The sequence below is a fragment of the Apostichopus japonicus genome, chromosome 11, assembly GCF_037975245.1.
Source record: "Apostichopus japonicus isolate 1M-3 chromosome 11, ASM3797524v1, whole genome shotgun sequence".
NCBI classification, from domain to species: domain Eukaryota; kingdom Metazoa; phylum Echinodermata; class Holothuroidea; order Aspidochirotida; family Stichopodidae; genus Apostichopus; species Apostichopus japonicus.
This window is the reverse complement of record NC_092571.1, coordinates 8,158,774-8,176,170: the sequence shown is the minus strand read 5'-3', so window position 1 is coordinate 8,176,170 and position 17,397 is coordinate 8,158,774. Positions and strand designations below refer to the sequence as shown.

The following is a 17,397-nucleotide window of genomic DNA, read 5'->3' as shown; positions in this document are numbered from 1 at the left end:
TTATTTTTTTGCCACCTGAGTGAATAGATTGCTAATAATTGTGTCTGCATGAGTACATTACACATCATTCAAGTCTATGTGAAAGTTGGGTATCCTAAGAGGGTCCATTATATACCCCACCCCCCATTCAAGTCTATGTGAAAGTTGGGTATCCTAAGAGGGTCCATTATATACCCCACCCCCCCCCCACAGAGTGTGAGCACCATCAACCAATCAGTTGAAGCCATATTTATTAGTTGTGTACCTTAAAAACCTTTAAAGCCCTGCTCCATGGCTCATGCACTCTCCATCCAGTAGACTCTAAAGACATAATGAGAAGGATTTAACGGGTTTTAGTTTAACGAGTTAACAGGGTTTTATTAACTATTAAAACCACAAGTAAGGAACCTTATCGGACCCAGGGGTAGCATAAGACTGTATTAGTTAATATATATTTAAAAATAGTACGAGTTTCATATCCAAGCCAAGGTCAAAGAATGAATTAAAGGGGATAACCAAGTCATATATGCTTTTAAGTTAGACATTTAAGCCGAGCAGTAAAAAATGGACATGAAGGCAGGGGGGTAGGAAGCTTCCAAAAAGGGGGGGGCACAACATCAGAGGGGCACTGTCTCATTCCACAACCACCACTTGTTATGCTATAAATAGATACACACCGGCCATATCACTTAAATATATATGATGTGTTAGTATGCTATCAATACTATTATGGTGCACGTGAATCTATTTAACAGTAATAAAGGCTTAACATATCCAAAAGAATAGTTCCTCATCAAAGGGGCACATTTTATTTGCCAGTAGAGCACATTTGCTATTTTGGAGGGGGAAAAAAGTGCCCCTCCCCGGCTCCTACCCCCTGCATGAAGGCACAACACCACCCAACATGATAGCTTGTTCTGTTTCTGAGAAATCAAATTTGGAAATTTATTAATTTCATCCTGATATGTAGATTGGATCAATTCTTTGAGATGCACTATGTGGGTAGAGATTGTCTTCGTTTCTCATTGTGTTTGACTGACGCAATTATTTGGCAAAAGCCTTTCGAGCAATACCATTTCTTCCATATTTAAGGTTTGACCGTATATTCTTCAGATTCAAGTTCAAAGGAACAAAATATCACATCTTGTTCATTAGATTATATTATTGGGTTATATTATTGGTTATATTATTGGGTTATATTATTGGGTTATATTAGCAGTTGGGGCCCCTCCCGCTGCACCCCGCCTCCTCCCCCACCCCCCCCCCCCCCTCCCCCACCACACATCGGAGTAGCATTGAGAACCAAACAACCAATAATTTTCAAAGCACTGATTTACATGAGAGCAGCCTGAAGGGTAGGCATAGACTACAACACTGAACAATGCTTTAACCAGGGAGCTGCTATACTCTAACTTTATAGAGTATAGCAGCTCCCTGCTTTAAAGACATTGAAGACTCGCCCCAAAGAGTGTGCCGCCATCTTTAAAAAGTTAACTTTCCGTTGCTTGCAAGTGAAGTTTTTCTCTTGTCGCTACAAAATGCAGACAATAATGAAACGTGATATTGTTATCATTTATCTAGACCTGAGATGTCCATCGCTGCTATATACACTGTGTTGTGGGTATTGACCGTAGCTGCATGCACTGACTGTGCACTATTATGTTTCTAATTACCGACGGTAGCAAGCTGTGTGTATTTTCTGGGATCGATGGTGGCAAGGGCGGCGGAAGCACTTTTAATCTGGGGGGCACCGACATTAAAGGGCACTTTGCAGAAATTCGATTGGAGTGATGCAGCCTTATATTTAGTACCCTTTATAACCCTTATTGCATTATCTTATTTGCGTATACACATCACTCCATCAACGCCCCCCCCCCCCCCAAGGAAAATATGCATACTAGCACTGCAATATCCAATGTGCAAATTGGGAAACAAGGAACAAGTTTTCTTTTGAGACAAAATGAGGTGAAATCATGCTAGTTGCTAATGTAGGAATCTTCCGAATAGAGTTTATTTCTTGTCAATATCTTAACAAATTTTTTGAGTTTGACCCACAGAAATTCATTAAAAGTCAGGGGCGTAGCCAGGATTTGCAAAGTTGTGTGCACGACTATCTGAGCGGAGCGCCACCATCGGTTGGCGCGGAGTGTATAAGAAAATTTTTGGTTTTACAAACCCCTCAGATGGCTGGAAACGGCCCTTCCCGAGTGTTCATTCTGGTTCCCTGGCCTCTTGCTAACTTGAGACACCTCAATTTTTATGTAGAAAAAGGGCACATTTTTAACCTGAGGAAAAGTGGGGGGGCACGTGCCCCCTGTGCCCCCCCGGTTCCGCCGCCCTTGGATGGTGGTGTCTAACACTTCTGTCACACCTCATTCGAAATTGGGTCAGATTACCGGCATGAGACGTTTCTTTTTGCGTGAGTCTTCACACCCTTTAACCAGGGAGCTGATATACTCTAATGTAAGAGTAACAGCTCCCAGCTTAAACACCATGTCCCACGATTAGTAAGGGTCTTCTGTAATTCAGCATTAAACCTTCTTGTGAATTATGGCTGTGATAGCTATTTGACAGAGAGCTGTCACTAGTGACAGCTCTCTCTGTCAAATAATCAAACCAAATTAGGGAAGTAATTCTATGTATTCAGTATGTAGCCTACCATATAGCTCTGGTTACATAAAAGAAGATGTTGGTTTTAATCCCATTACCTGCCCTTGACTAAAATACTGCTTTAATACTAATAAAGGTAACCACACATTCTCATGGCTGACCATTGACAATGGATAATACAAAAGAAGAGATTCCTCAATCGCTCTCCACAATGGCAGCTTTGTGATGCCCAAACAAGCGATAAAAGATAAAAGAATTTAAATCGGACAATTCAATGAATTTCAAAGAAAATACCAAGTTGAATAGCGGACTGGTAAAACCCGCAGAGCAAGTTGAAAGTGATATTGGTCAGGGACTGGGCGTTGTTATAATGCAAAACACACGGAGAAAAGTCTGAGAGATTACAAGGAGTATGGTCAAAAATTCATTGAACTGGGACTTTTTCTTGATTTTTATTGTTCTGGTTTTTATAAGCACACCAAGATTTAACATATACGCCCTGCTGGGCATAACCATAAGAGACACAGCATGCCTATATGCCTCTCTTTAACACCGACATGTGGAGTATATATTCCACTCTCTGTATAACCAGTAGCATCATGGTGAATATATTCCAAGGATACAATACAATTGAACTGATTAATTATACAAAACTATCTTAGAATTCCCATAGACTGGCCAAATGGCATGCACCTATAGACACCTCTGAATTCTGCCAAAAAAAATGTATGGTTTATTGTAAAATGCCATGTACACAAAATATATATTGCACTTATAGTTCTATAATAGTTGCAAAATATGAACTTATTTCAACATTTTTATCAATCCAAATGTTACTTTAGTTTTTAATTATTTTTGTTTTGTTTGTTTGTTACAGCATTCATCTAGTCATGATGACAAAGACATGTAAACAAAAATACAACGAGTACTTATGTAGTTAATTAATTATTCATTAATCATGATTTATTAATCACCATTACTTAATCTTGATGAAGGAAATTCGAAGAAAATTAAATAAAACTTATCAAAACCATCATGATTCTCAAGATCACCATCCAATGCCTCAAAAGGTCAGCATGCTAAAAACAACTAATGACAATTTTCTCAACAGCATAGAAGATTTCCTGCCTCTACCGGCCATGGAAGTCAATTCTTTCAAGCTCAAACAGACCCTTTAAATGATTTCCAGAGCAGTGCCCTTAGGAACCATATGCTTTCCCCTCCCCCTCCCTTCCCCACTCACCTCTATTAAGTTTGGCAGGTGTGGTATGCCATGCATCATGGAAGTGTTCAACTGAGCCCATTGACCGTGGAGAGGGGGGAGGGGGATACTACCATAAATCCTCAAAAAAAAAACCGAGATTCAAAAGAGATCTGTTATAGTACCGGTACAGATAATGTCGATTGCTCTAGAGGTGACCCTTAAGGATACTGAAAGTACAAAATGTATAAATAGACATAAAATGTACAGATGCTATCAACGGTCTTGTTCAGGCCCTCCTCAGGGTCAAGATCCCAGGATGCATTTGGGTGGTCCTGAATAAATGGAGGACCGAAATGCATCCTCTTCTCCTCCATCCCTGCCCTCCCACCCCCTCCCCCCCTCCAATCACCTATTTTTGAATAGTTATAGAAAATAAAAGATGCATCTCAATTTGCCTTTAAAATGTACACTTGAAATATTTACTACATCAAAATGAAATGGCTTGGTAAAGTAATTCAAAACTAAATTCAATTATCTATATACATTATCTTTGTGCATTGTGACCAAAATTCAGAAATACTGTAGTTAAGTTACTTTAAATTTACAGTAATCTTTTCACTTTCTGTACAATTATTACTATTATAAAATGAGCAATATCTATGATACATTCAACTCTTTTCGTACAAACACAAAAATGACTTTTATGATTAACAATGCAGCATGCTGGGAAAACGAAGCAAACAGCTACTGAGTGTTCTTCGTTGCAGTGACAATGCAGCATGCTTAAGAGCAAACAGTTACTACCTGGTGCTCTTCAATAAACAACTTAAAATAATATTTACGTTAGTACAGAAGCTTTTATAATTATCAGAACAGTAAAGTTACACCTTTTGATACATGTAAGTAACATGTTGTTTTAGTTCGTCATGAATGCACAACGTATGACAACTCCAAACAAAACAACAAATATGAAGGGGAAAATAACAAAGGTTGAAATACATTGCTGAGACAAAACATTTTCTCTATTGGAAATTTCAAATGCTACATTTTTTGCATTTTTGTGATTAACTCATGATTATGATGCAATATATATAGAGAGTCCTAGCCCAGCTGACATTAATATAAAACATTTTCTGTACTTTACTTAATAATAATAAACTCAGCCTTGAGACTTTCAACCATATGGTTCAAACTTTTGCCTTCAACTTTCCGTTCCTTTTTTTGCCTATTTCCGCCCAGTAAGTTGGTGTTTCCCCAAATTCAACAAGCAGTGATTATTCACACATGGTGAAACTGTCACAATTTGCCCTGCTCCTTCACCATGGAATTTTCTTAATTCTTCAGTCGAGTCTTGGAATTATTTGTAAAGTTTGAATTTCAAATCCTCAATCATGCTTTTGAACCTTGTTGTAATCTCTAGCAATATGTAATGCTTTTTACATCAAATGTGTAGGATGTAAGATTTTTCCTTTTTTACATAAATAAGTGATAAAACCTGTTTTTTCCTGTATGCACGAACTACTCAGAAATCGTGACTTCATTCGAAAGTTTTTACACCATATCGGACTATACTGCCTAATGTAGAGGAAGCAAAATTGTAGTTTCCAATAATCGTCACTTGGCTAAATTAATTAATAGCTGTACTATTAATTAATTGGATGAACCACTCGACCATAAATCTCTAATAGGATTTTCTTTCATTCTACTCGTATCGGAAGAGACGATTAATCTAAACGCAGCCATATCTCGACCGATTCTTCGCAGTTTCTTGAATCAAAATTCAAAATCATGTCTTTCATCGAGGATTTCCCCCGAGGTTGAAGGAAACCAATGGAGTGTTTTCATAAATCGATTATTTCAATGCTGCATATTCTCAAGAGCTCTGTCGAGGACCGTTGGCTGAATAATCCGTGAGGAAGCGTGAACAACAAGACAAAAAGACTGCCCTGGAGAATTCCATAGGGAGAGGAGAGGGGGGGGGGGGAGGGAGGGAAGAATATTTATAAGGAAAGAGGCAAGAATTTGGAGTAGTAGAGTTTTAACATACATTTTTAGTAGGTAAAGTTTTCTAGAGGTGTGTCACAGTGTTGTAAAATGGGAAGGATTTAAAAATTTGTTTATGGGAGGAGAAAATTCAGGATTAAGCAGGCTTGCCCTTAAGTTGTAAAACTGACAAGTCGGGGGAAATCTACCCAGAGGACAAAAACTTGTTCATGTACTGAACGAATATACTTGAAAAATGGGTGAAGACTAAGACATGGATTTTAGCTGCTAATTTTTTTATTATTTTATATTCTTGTCATCTTTAATAGCTAATTGCTTTTAATGTTGCACCTATCTAAGAGATCGAGTTGGTCAATTTGTGACATTTTGGTCGTTATTATAAACCATTAAATATAATACAGAGAGTCTTTTGTCCCATTAAATCGATGAACTGTTTTGTTTTCCTCAGTAGCTCTCCCCTTTGCCTTTCCAAGTTTTGACTTAATACTTCTTTCCTTTACTCCTCATTGATCCTTGTTTTTATGCTTTTGACTTTTGAACACAAAACAAGAGATTTAAGGCATAATGTGTGCGTGTGTGTGGAAATGTGTAAACAAGCAACCAGTCGAGCGCCAAGGCCAGAATAAAGATCGCAACCAATCAAAATAAGACGCTGTTTCATCAAAACAACGACAAAAAGAAATAATTTAGTAATGAATCAAATCTGATTCCAAGGTTTATCCAGATACTGTTTTCGTGTTAGCACTGAAACGTTACAAAAGTAAAACAAGACCTTTTCCAAAAAAACAATGTTTTTGTCATTAATTGAAAAGGAAAGTTTCTGCAGCTTTAGGTAATGAAGATACCCTGGTATAATAGGAGCCTTGAAAATCTGCCTAATATTGACTCTGAAAAAACGACTTCACGTTGAATCGTGACCAGAGGTGAAAACTGCAGCATTGAGCAGGCTTGCCATAAGTTGAACAGAAATGATAATCTAGGAATTAATACAACTGTGTACAAAATGGTTCATATCTTTAACACTAAATATGGGAAGACTTGAAGTTTTATTTTATAAAATTGATTTACAACTAGGGCATGTATAGGAAATTACACATTGGTTTAATAAATATGTATATGAAAATACACTCATGCCCGATATATAAAGCAAATCTCATTTTTATTCATATAACTCTGGTCAGATGGGAAGCAGTTATTTATTAGCTGTTTCTAGGTGTTGGAGATACTTAGTAAACTATAGCTGAAACCAAATTCTGAATGGTTCATGTATGATTCTAGTATACTGAAGCTAGATTCCATATGGTTTACACTAATATACAGCTGAAACTATTCTGCATGGTTATGAGCGATTACAGTAATCTAAAACCAGATTCCATGTGATTCATGTACTGTTTCAGTATATTGAAACCAAATTCCACATATTTTCTGTATGGTTCTAGCATAGTGAAACCAACTTTATGTTTAGTTCTACTAAATTGAAACCATATTCTGCAAGCTCTTTGTTTGGTTCTAGTAAACTGATACCATATCTTATTATCCTGCAAGGTTTATGTGTACTGTTATATGCTAAAAACTAAACTCTTTGCCTTTAAAAGGTTTTATTAAGAGGTCATGTATAGTTCAACAGACACTGAATCCCTACCAAATATGTAGAACAATAGTTTTCTCATGCCTGAGCTGCATAGACTTGTACCAGGTACTTCTTCATTCTTGTCACTTCAGTAAAAAATTCTTTCTAAATATTCCCACCAACTGTTCACTATATTCCATTTGTATATTAGCTTTATAAAAGATCTTGACAATACCAGGAGGTACAGACTGAAATTTACTGAAGAGACTTTAGTGAATACATTGTTATATTGTCTATAGTCAACAACGGTTCATGCATTTGCTTTTGAATAAAGTTTATAAATAGTTATTCAAAACAACTCAAACAAGCATGAATTTGTAAAAAAATAAATAACAAAAATTGAAGAAAAGCAAAGATGAATATTAACTTATTGATACTCATATGGTGATTACTGACAATGGGAAGCTTGGAAGTGCCCGGCTGGTTTCAGATAATATCATATAACCCATGCAGGGAATAGTTCATTCGGTATCAGTCAATGTAGGTCAAATACTTCTGACATCTGTAACATTGCAATACATGTTATCTACAATATTTTAAAGTTGCTCATAACTGCATGCATATACCCAGAGCAATAGCCCAGTCAGGTGGGAGCTAGCCCCACCCCAAATATTTGTCGTCCCTTCCCCCCCACCCCCAAAAAAGGTCTCAGAAAAATGTTTTTTAGAAAATAAGTCATGCCTGTCCCGATAAAAAAGTGTTGCACCCCCCCCTCATCCCACCCTCTAGAAACAGAAGTGTAGCTTCACCCCTGACCCAGAGCATGGTGTTTTAAATTTCCTACTTCAATAGAGCTAATAACTATTGGATGTTCAATTATTGGTCTATCAATGCTAGTAATTAACTCTTGCCAACAATCTAGATTTAGAAATAACTAGGCAAACAAGGATTAATTAATTCCATCATCATCAGCATATCTTAAAATTAAACTGTACAATCATTTATGATGTCATGATATGTCACAACGTTGTTTTCATATTTTACTATATTAAATATACATATACACACATATATCTCTCTTAAATAAACATGAAATTGAGTTATCTGTCTAAACCAATTCAAAATAGACTGAATATATTTATATCATATATTTCAGATGGCTGCTTGTACAGGGGTGCATCGGATATCCGGTCCGGCTGCATGGGCTACTTTTCCCGCCAAAAAAAATCCTGATATCTGATTTCCCCCCTCAGTTTTGTGAGTGTTTCACTTACAATTCCTAATTTTTTTGCCCTCTAAAGTCCTGAATATTATTACTATTTATACCCAATTCTGTATGGCTTCAGTCAGACCACTGGTTTAACAATTACTTCATCATCAAGAAATTGCCATTAAAGTTATCAGGAAGTGTTGGATTTTGCTTATATTATCTACAACATGTGATGACTATGCATACCTCCAGAGATTCCAAATCATTCAATTGAATCTTTCCCTAACACTATCTTTGACCTGTTCCATAAATACACCTATAATATTTCACTGTGAACAATGCTTATATTTGTCACGTCAGACATTAATTGTCATTATTCCAAATGTTTTAAATCTGACAAGCTGTCAAGTGGGATCAAGCTTTGCATTAATGCATCTGTATGTAAGGTTTACTTCTTAGTAAAGAGAAAAGGTAACCCAATAAAAACAAACCATTAATGTTCTGAGCTGTCAATAATATTATGAAAAATCCACCCCCTCCACCCTAAAGCTGAATAAACATTACAAAGGATATGAGCATAGTCTTAAGTAAATCTTAATTTGTTTCCATTCTGTGGATGCGATTAACACTTAAATAACATACGGCGCAATTCACCACTTTCATGATACTATTTACTCCTAACCACTCACTGCTCGGGACCGTTCTAAAGTCACGTGTCACCAAATTTTTGGTTTGTAACGATGATAAATATTAGGTTTGTCTGGGATACTGCAGCAGTCTTGAGGATTCAATGAATGTACCCTGAGGACGACATTTGTCGATCTTGCAGGTTTGGCCGTCTGTCAAGGACTCAATGTATACTTTCGTGCAGGTAATAAAGGTGAATAAAAGATACTCCCTCCAGTTGCAAGGATGCAACTTATGTGACATTACTCCGTAATGCAATGATTAATTAGACACAGCTGTTTAACAGTTATCACAATATCCTCCCAAATTTCTGGAGTAATTAGCAGGACAACACACAGACTTACTGTATGGCATGTAGGCTTACATGGAAAAGTGTGCTACAGAAACACCAGAAACATTAGAAATAAATTCCATAAGTTCCATAGGTGAGGATTTGATTGAACAGTTAAAAGTCCAATACTAAGGTATGAGTGGCATCAGGATTTGGGATAGAATGGAGGGACCTGTTGAGTTCACTGTGGTCAAACAAATTTACAAAGCTTATTGGTGAGAGGGAGAACAAACTGATTTGTTTTAAAATGTACATGTAAATATTACAAGAGCATTTGTAAAGTCCTTACAATTAAAACATGACATCATATATATATTGCAAAGGTTGCTAAGTACAATTACTCATAGACCAATAAGCAGCAAAAAGAGGCTGTCCTGTGTCAAAATGTTGCATTGGACTATGAGCTATGAGAAGCATATGATTCCAAGCTATCAGAAACCTGGTTTTAGGATGTACTCCACTCAAATTGTGCAACTCCAAGTATCCGATGTAGCTTTCTCCCTTCCCCCTGCTTCCAGTTTCCATACCCTGTCCATACCATTTCACAATAGGAAACACAATATTAATGACAGCTGACTTATTTAAGCTCCCTGTTGCAAATTAAATAGTGAGACTATATAATAAAACTAGTGACACACACACAAACACATCTTCCATGTCCACTCACTCCTAGCTATGACCATGCAAGCATACAATGGTTTGGCCTATGATCTGAAACAGCCGTGCAGTCTCTGTCTCCACCCCCCACCCCCCCCACAGTCTTATACAGCTGCAGAGTAGCAATCCGTTAAACTCTACACCAGCATGATAGCAGGTCTCCTTTAAGTTTTGAAGTCATAACATACCTGTCATACTTTCCATCTTTATCAAATATACACATCCAGAGAACAGTTCTATATTAACCCGCCTACTACACTACATTACAGCCTCCCAATGGGAATCAAGCTTAGGATGTAGGCTGGTGGTAAACTACACCCTGACCTATCACAACTGCAGTTTTAAATTAGATCGTTAGGACTGACACAATTAATCAGAACAGCAAACACTGAAACCTCGGTCCTAACGTTACCGATATGACTGCTGCTCTTATACACCACAAATAATTATTAATTAGAGTGGAATACATGATTACGTGCCCAGGGGCAATGTACATCAGAGGATTTTATGCTTTAAAATTGAGTTATTAAGAGATCAATATAAATACATAAATAAATAATTTATATATATATATATATATATATATATATATAACAATAGAGTTATCAAGAGATCAATATTAATACACATATTATATATATATAGATTCATGTTGGTTGATGCTTTAATTAATTCTCACCCTAGAAGGACAGTATTACAACAGATTAAATTATACAGAATAAATTAACAGATATTAGCCACTTCTTTTATTAAATATATCCAATGGAGTATATAAATGCCAGCCTCAACAATTTAAGCAGTGATGGGTCAAAACAGAACAAAACTTATTAACCTGTGACAATTACTAAAACTGGTAATTATTGAGGAAAACAGCACACTTCTGAATGAACAAGTAAAGAAAACCTCCAGATATCATCATTGCCTGTCACAATGTACCAACACAGGACCAAACCCACCCAACCGTTGCTAGGGAGCTAATAGACGAACTAATATGAAGTAATACATCTGCAAGTAGCTAAATGACCGTCATGAAACATGATACATGAACACATAATACACATGCATGATACATGATTCATGAATACATGAAACTCAGAGTAGCAACCACTCCGATATCATTTATTTGTTACACATAATATACATATAATACATCAATGATATATGTATATTAAAATGGAAAACTTTACAAAGGAATGCCAAAAAAAAAAAGATTGCTTTGAGCTGGAGCTATTATGGTCATGCTTTGAACTGGACCAATCGGCACACATACTGTGAGCTAAGCGGGAGTTAAAAACAGTTTGGAAGGTGTAAGAAGAGGTGTGAGAGCTGAAGTCATACACTATTTAAAAGGTGATCAATATCGTTCACAAATATGCTAAAAAATCAAAGATTGGTGGCTGAGGTTCACACTTGATGAGTTATTTCATTGTCACTAATTGACCCTCAGAGCATCTTCACTCACTGAGATATTTTACAGAGCTCTGTATAATTTAGGAAAGCTTCATCAGTCTACAAGAATAATTTGAAAGGTCAATAACTCTGAGGAATTCAATATTAACAAAATATCTCTTTTAAGCAAAACCTTCATGACATGCTAAAATTTTGAGATATACTGGTGATCTTTATGGTTAAAATCAAAAAGCTGTTCATTAAACAAAAAAAGAGGGCAATAATTCCACTTATAACAGAAGATTGGAACATTCCTAGGCAAAGTAATCAAAGCTGCTATAAAAGAGTTATTACAAGAGAAATGCTACAACAATTCTTCCCCCACCCCCACACCCATTTTAAATCCTTGTTTTGGCAATTATTAAAGAACAAAACAAGAATGACCGGCAAAAGAAGGTTAAGTAACCAGTGAATAATTCCGATTCTCAATACTTCGTAGCCGGCCAGTGACAATGTTTTTGGATTTTTATCAATCAAATGGAACATCCAAGACAAATTTTTTTTATAAAATTTTGTTGTTTAATTCGTTCCTTATTTGAACGAAAGTAGCTGTATAAATATATAGTCATGTCCATGAAAAGCTTGGTGATGTGATTTTACCATCAAGTGAGTTAAAAAACTTTTTTCTATTTTTTTTAAAACCAAAATCAATGCAAATATCTGCTTTTACTTACAAGTAAACATGTAGGCATGATATATAGAAAGTAATGATTTTATGGGGCATATCTCAGCAGAGTAAACCAAAGCCTCCGTGCATGGCAGCCTACCAAATTATTCAGTGAAATGGAATGCAATGATTTCCTCAATACTTAGTTTAATGTTACCCGCCCCCCCCCCCTTCCAATCACTCACTCGATGACCTCTTTAATATTTTGAACCAGTCGTCAACCTTCTATCCTTCCTGTCTATTTTCTCCTGCGCCCCCTCACTAGGATAATTACAGCACCCACTATCAACCGCAATGTTATTGGCATTCCATCAACATGTACTCACCCATGCTGAATGCAATTCAGTCAATGCATCACTGCTCACATCAAAACATCCCACCAACTTCCTTTTCTTTGAATTTTGTTTGTTTTGTTTAACATTGTTCTTCTGTTTTTGTAGGCATTGACCTTCTCTTTCTCTCGCAGATATTGTTCTTCCCACCTCCTTACGCAATCCTTCTGGTCTGGTTAAAGAGCATTTTGCTTTAGGATTATTTGTATCAGAAAGTCATTTAATAGTCACACATAAATTTACACACCTCTCAGTTTAACCAAGACATCGAATGGGGTTACTGCAGGAGTTATAAAACCATTTAGTCAAATACAGGAAAATTATGAGTCGTAAAATTTTTGGGTAATATTCTGTTATTTTTTTTTAATGCAAATATTTACCTTGAATTTTATGCCTTAATTATTAGCAGTTCTTGTCTTATTTTGTAACATAGTAACAGAGTATGGTTTCTGGGTAAGTTTTGTTCCCTCAACAACTGACTAGTGTTACAGGATTGTGTCACAGGATTGTGTCACAGGATTGTGTCACATTTCACAACAAAACTGCAGCATTAACATTCAGTTTTCTATAGGGCTGAATCTTTGCCAACTTGCGTAAGAAACAACTCAAACCCCAGTCTCTTCCCCCCACCCCCAACCCCTCTGGTATTTAAAGCAATGTTTTAAGGAATTAACTGCATTTTTATTCAATTATTACAATGCAGGTCATGCAGCAGTTTGACTTTCAATAAATCATGCAAAACCTGGAAAGTACTCATTTTATGGCTCTGTACTTTAGTTTTTACATATAAATTCATATAATAACTATGAAAAAGTGTCTGTAACTAAAAATTTGCTAAATACCAGTAAAAAAAGTAAAACACTGTTTTGTCTTAGTTTCATTAATTAGCAGTCTTTACTTAATTTTGAACAATATTCTGCAAGTCAGGTAAAAATTGCCAGAAATTTGTCACCAAAATGCTGCTTTAAAATTTTTTAAAAATAACCTATTTCGAACAAGAACCAACCAAACGTGAATCAGGAAATAGACGTCATGCTGACACAGATTAAACAGACGTGGGACGTCATGCTGAGACGCATATTAAACGTGTACTAACAGTGCTTGCCTGATTATTCATTTTAGTTTTTCATCCTAAAAAGGGCTAAAACCTTTTGTGCACCCATATTAAGCGGCTCACAAAGGTACGATCTTTCACGTCTAAATACTAGTTGACAATCTCACCCCCTACAATCTTCTGCATGCATATACAGTACTGCTGAAGCAACTATCAAACGTACAATCAGCACCGGGCTAAACAAAAATTGGGCGTTTTTTAAAATCATTGTTTTGGTTTGATTGTCTTGTGTGAATGCCTGACAAAAAGCAAACAAGTGGATGAAACCACTGGAACCATTTTCTCTCTTTGTCGTTATTAAAAGTCATCAGCCTAGTGTAGCCCGTACTCAAAGGATAAAGCAAAAGATAAAAAATAAAAAATAAAACAAGAAAGGGGAGAGCAATGCACTCATACTCCTGTACCAACAATATTGTGTTCCATCATCCATACATAATAATTTCTATGATATTTTTGGGGATGGAAATATATATTTCAAACAATTCTCTGTAGCTTTATATACTCTCTAATTTCCTACCTAATTTCGTTTTCAGAATGAATTTTTTTCCCCCCTTGTACTCATGTTCATTCTGGCAAAAGTTTTGAAAATATAAATGTCTGTCACGTTGGTTTCTCCATGGAGGTAAAACAGTTTTACCTCCATGGTTTCTCCTACCACCTATATCACTTTCCACAACTTCTGTGTTTTGTATCAAGCAGCCAAGGCCCACACACACATAAGACCAGAGTTAAAAGTATGAACGGACTGTGAAAAAATGACAAAATATGTGCTTGCCAGTTTCATCACCAGGTCAAATCTATGACCAAACTTAATTACAGATTTTGTTTTCACTACTAGAGGAGGAGCAACATAGGCGCAACTCTTTCCTCCCTGTTTATTGTCTGATCTTCAACCTCTGCAGTGTATCTTTAAATGCCAGCTCACTACTATGACGACCAGACCAGACATTAAAATGGAATTCAAGTCGCCATGACAACACTTTTCAATACTAATACATTTGAAATAAATAGTACTTTAGGAAACTTTTTAGAGTTTTAGAACCATGAGACAGTTACTATATACGAACACTGAATTCCGTCAAAATGAATAATTACACATTGGAAATTTCTTGTCCAGCAGTGATTGAGAGTGTGAGTATTGTTTGAACGTACCATACCTCCCCCTCCCTTTCAAGCGGAGGATTTAACACCAGAGGAGGAGGATGAGAAGAGAAGGAGGAGAGAAAAGAGGATGGTAAAAGAAGGTTACTATAGTGATTACAGTGACTATTTTCACTGTAGAGTGCAGCGACAGCATCTTCACTTCCCAATTCGATCCAAGGACTTTGAGATAGAATCACAATCTCTCCTCCTGATCATCAACACAGAAGATGCCGCGAGCCAGCTTCCATCTGACAAACGTCCATCCAGAGGCAGGCCTCCCTTAGATTTACGAGCCGACTCCAAATTGAACAGGGCCGGAATGTTCTTTCAATGGAATCAGTACCAGCGACATTCCATCTCCTCCTTGCTACCGCCTGCTGCCCCCGTGAGACATCGGTAGGCAGTTTTGACATAGGAGGAAGAGGAGGAGGAGGACCGACCTCTCTTAACCCTCTGCCAATGCTGAGTACATCATGTCAAAATTCTGAAGAAGAAATGGAAAGTGATAAATGGAAGAGAAAACCAAGTATCAAATAAAAGCATTTATCCCAAGTGGCGGACTGTAACAGCATTGATCTAGTTCTGGAGCTCTGCTGTGTATCAATCCTGTTCGATAGGAACAGGAACGAACAGAAAACCCGTACAAATGAAAAAGGATGTCAGGTTCAATGCTCATCTTTATATGTGTTGCATATGCAACATATAGAGAGATACATTTATTGATTACATAGAAATCCTACCAATTTTACTTGAGATCTCCATGCAATTGATTGTGTATAGGTCAATGTTGCGGGTGAATTGTCCAAAACCATGACCTCTGTTGACGTTTAATTACAGCGCACTGCAGATCTGAACCAATTTTCGAAACTGTGGTGCAGAAGTTCTCAACAAGCAGACTGTCGGTCAAATCAGGTCCTTGACAAAAAAAATCAATTTCATTTCCTACCCCCCTTTCCCGAAACATCCCACTACTGTATCGTGCCATCAATATCGTTATTTCCTATCCCCCTTTCCTGAATCATCCCACTACTGTATCGTGCCATCAGGGACGTCGCTAGAGGGGGGGTGTGGGGGGGGTGTCTCACCCCCCCAATCTTGGTAAAACTGACGATAGTTGGAAAATTTCAGTGCCACAGTCGGAATTTCCGACTGTCGCACTCTAAATTTTCCAACTGTCGCACTCTAATTTTCCGACTGTCGCACTCACATTTTCACATATTCTTGTAATTTTTGATTTACCTAAATTTTTGGTCAAAATTGACCTTTGATCAGTGATATTTACCACGTTTTCCTTGTCACATTGAGAAATTGTATCTCGCGATCCTTATACTCCACCATACAAAACTTCGTATGATTTTGAATACTCTAAAAAAAAAAAAAATTCTAATAGAACTACTGTACAAAGTTCGCCAGCTTCAATTCGGTTAATTCATGTATTAATTTTGCTATTGGCTGGGTTGACCCTGTGCGCTAGCTTCAAGTAAGTTCAGGATATAAATTGTATGGTATACGATTAAAACGCGCAATGTTAATCTACGGAAGCTTAAAAGTGCCATCAATAAGAAAAACTTTGCCCCATAAGTTGACATTTTTCAGTAAATTGTTTAGATAACAAGATAAAATCTTATCAAAATCAGAAAAATGTTGGATTGCTCAGTTGCTTTAACTGAGCAATTGAAAAATTTCTGAAAATGTTTAATTGACAATTACTTATCATAGCCTATCTCGTCAATTGGACATTTTTCTGCAAAATGTTTAATTGACAACTTATCATATCTCGTCAACTCAACATTTTTCTGCAAAATGTTAAATTGTTCACTTCATTCTGAATGCTCAGTTGGAATGAAGTGCACAATTGAAAGTTTTTCATGTGAGTGATAAATAGCCCCCCCCCCCTCTCCAAGAAAACAATATTAAGCGTGCTAGTGAAAAGCACTGTATTTTTTGGTAATTCACTATGTCGTCGAATATAATTTGTTGCAAAACAATTTCCCCTTTGTTACATTAACATAGCTTTTGTAGTTAGTAGTCTATGTAGCCTAGAAGCAGATAACTTTACTCAGTTGCTAACTTGCTTAGCCAGAGTGATTAATAAGTTTGTGAAGTGAGGGCCTGTGTACAAATGTATCGAAAAAAATTTCCGCGCGCTACGCGCGCGTTCGACATGTTAATGTTGACGAGTAGTACGGGGGGGGGGGGTGGGGGGATGGGTACAAGGCAGCAGTCGGAATTTTCTTGCTCCAAAACCATCCAGTTGGAATTTCAGACACTACACCCCCCCAACCATCAGGCCTTAGCTACGTCCCTGCATGCCATCAATATCATAATTTCCCATCCCCCATCCTGAAACATCCCACTACTGTATTGTGCCATCAATATCGTTATGCCAAAATTTCTAAAATGTGTTTATAAACAAAGAGATAAACAGATAGACACAGAC

The 17,397-nt window shown here is 36.9% G+C and overlaps 1 protein-coding gene across 2 annotated transcripts in view; it reads right to left on the bottom strand.

The window, feature by feature from the left end:
- Positions 1–12,025: 12,025 nt before the first annotated feature.
- Positions 12,026–17,397, bottom strand: part of LOC139976487 (uncharacterized) — a 75,632-nt gene continuing 70,260 nt past the window's right edge. For both annotated transcript variants that reach the window (XM_071985275.1, XM_071985274.1), the window contains one exon: positions 12,026–15,441. Coding sequence is in view for 1 of the 2 variants with exons in the window: in XM_071985274.1 (XP_071841375.1) it covers positions 15,403–15,441 (39 nt within the window). In the remaining variant the exon portion in view is untranslated. The remainder of the gene's footprint in view (positions 15,442–17,397) is intronic.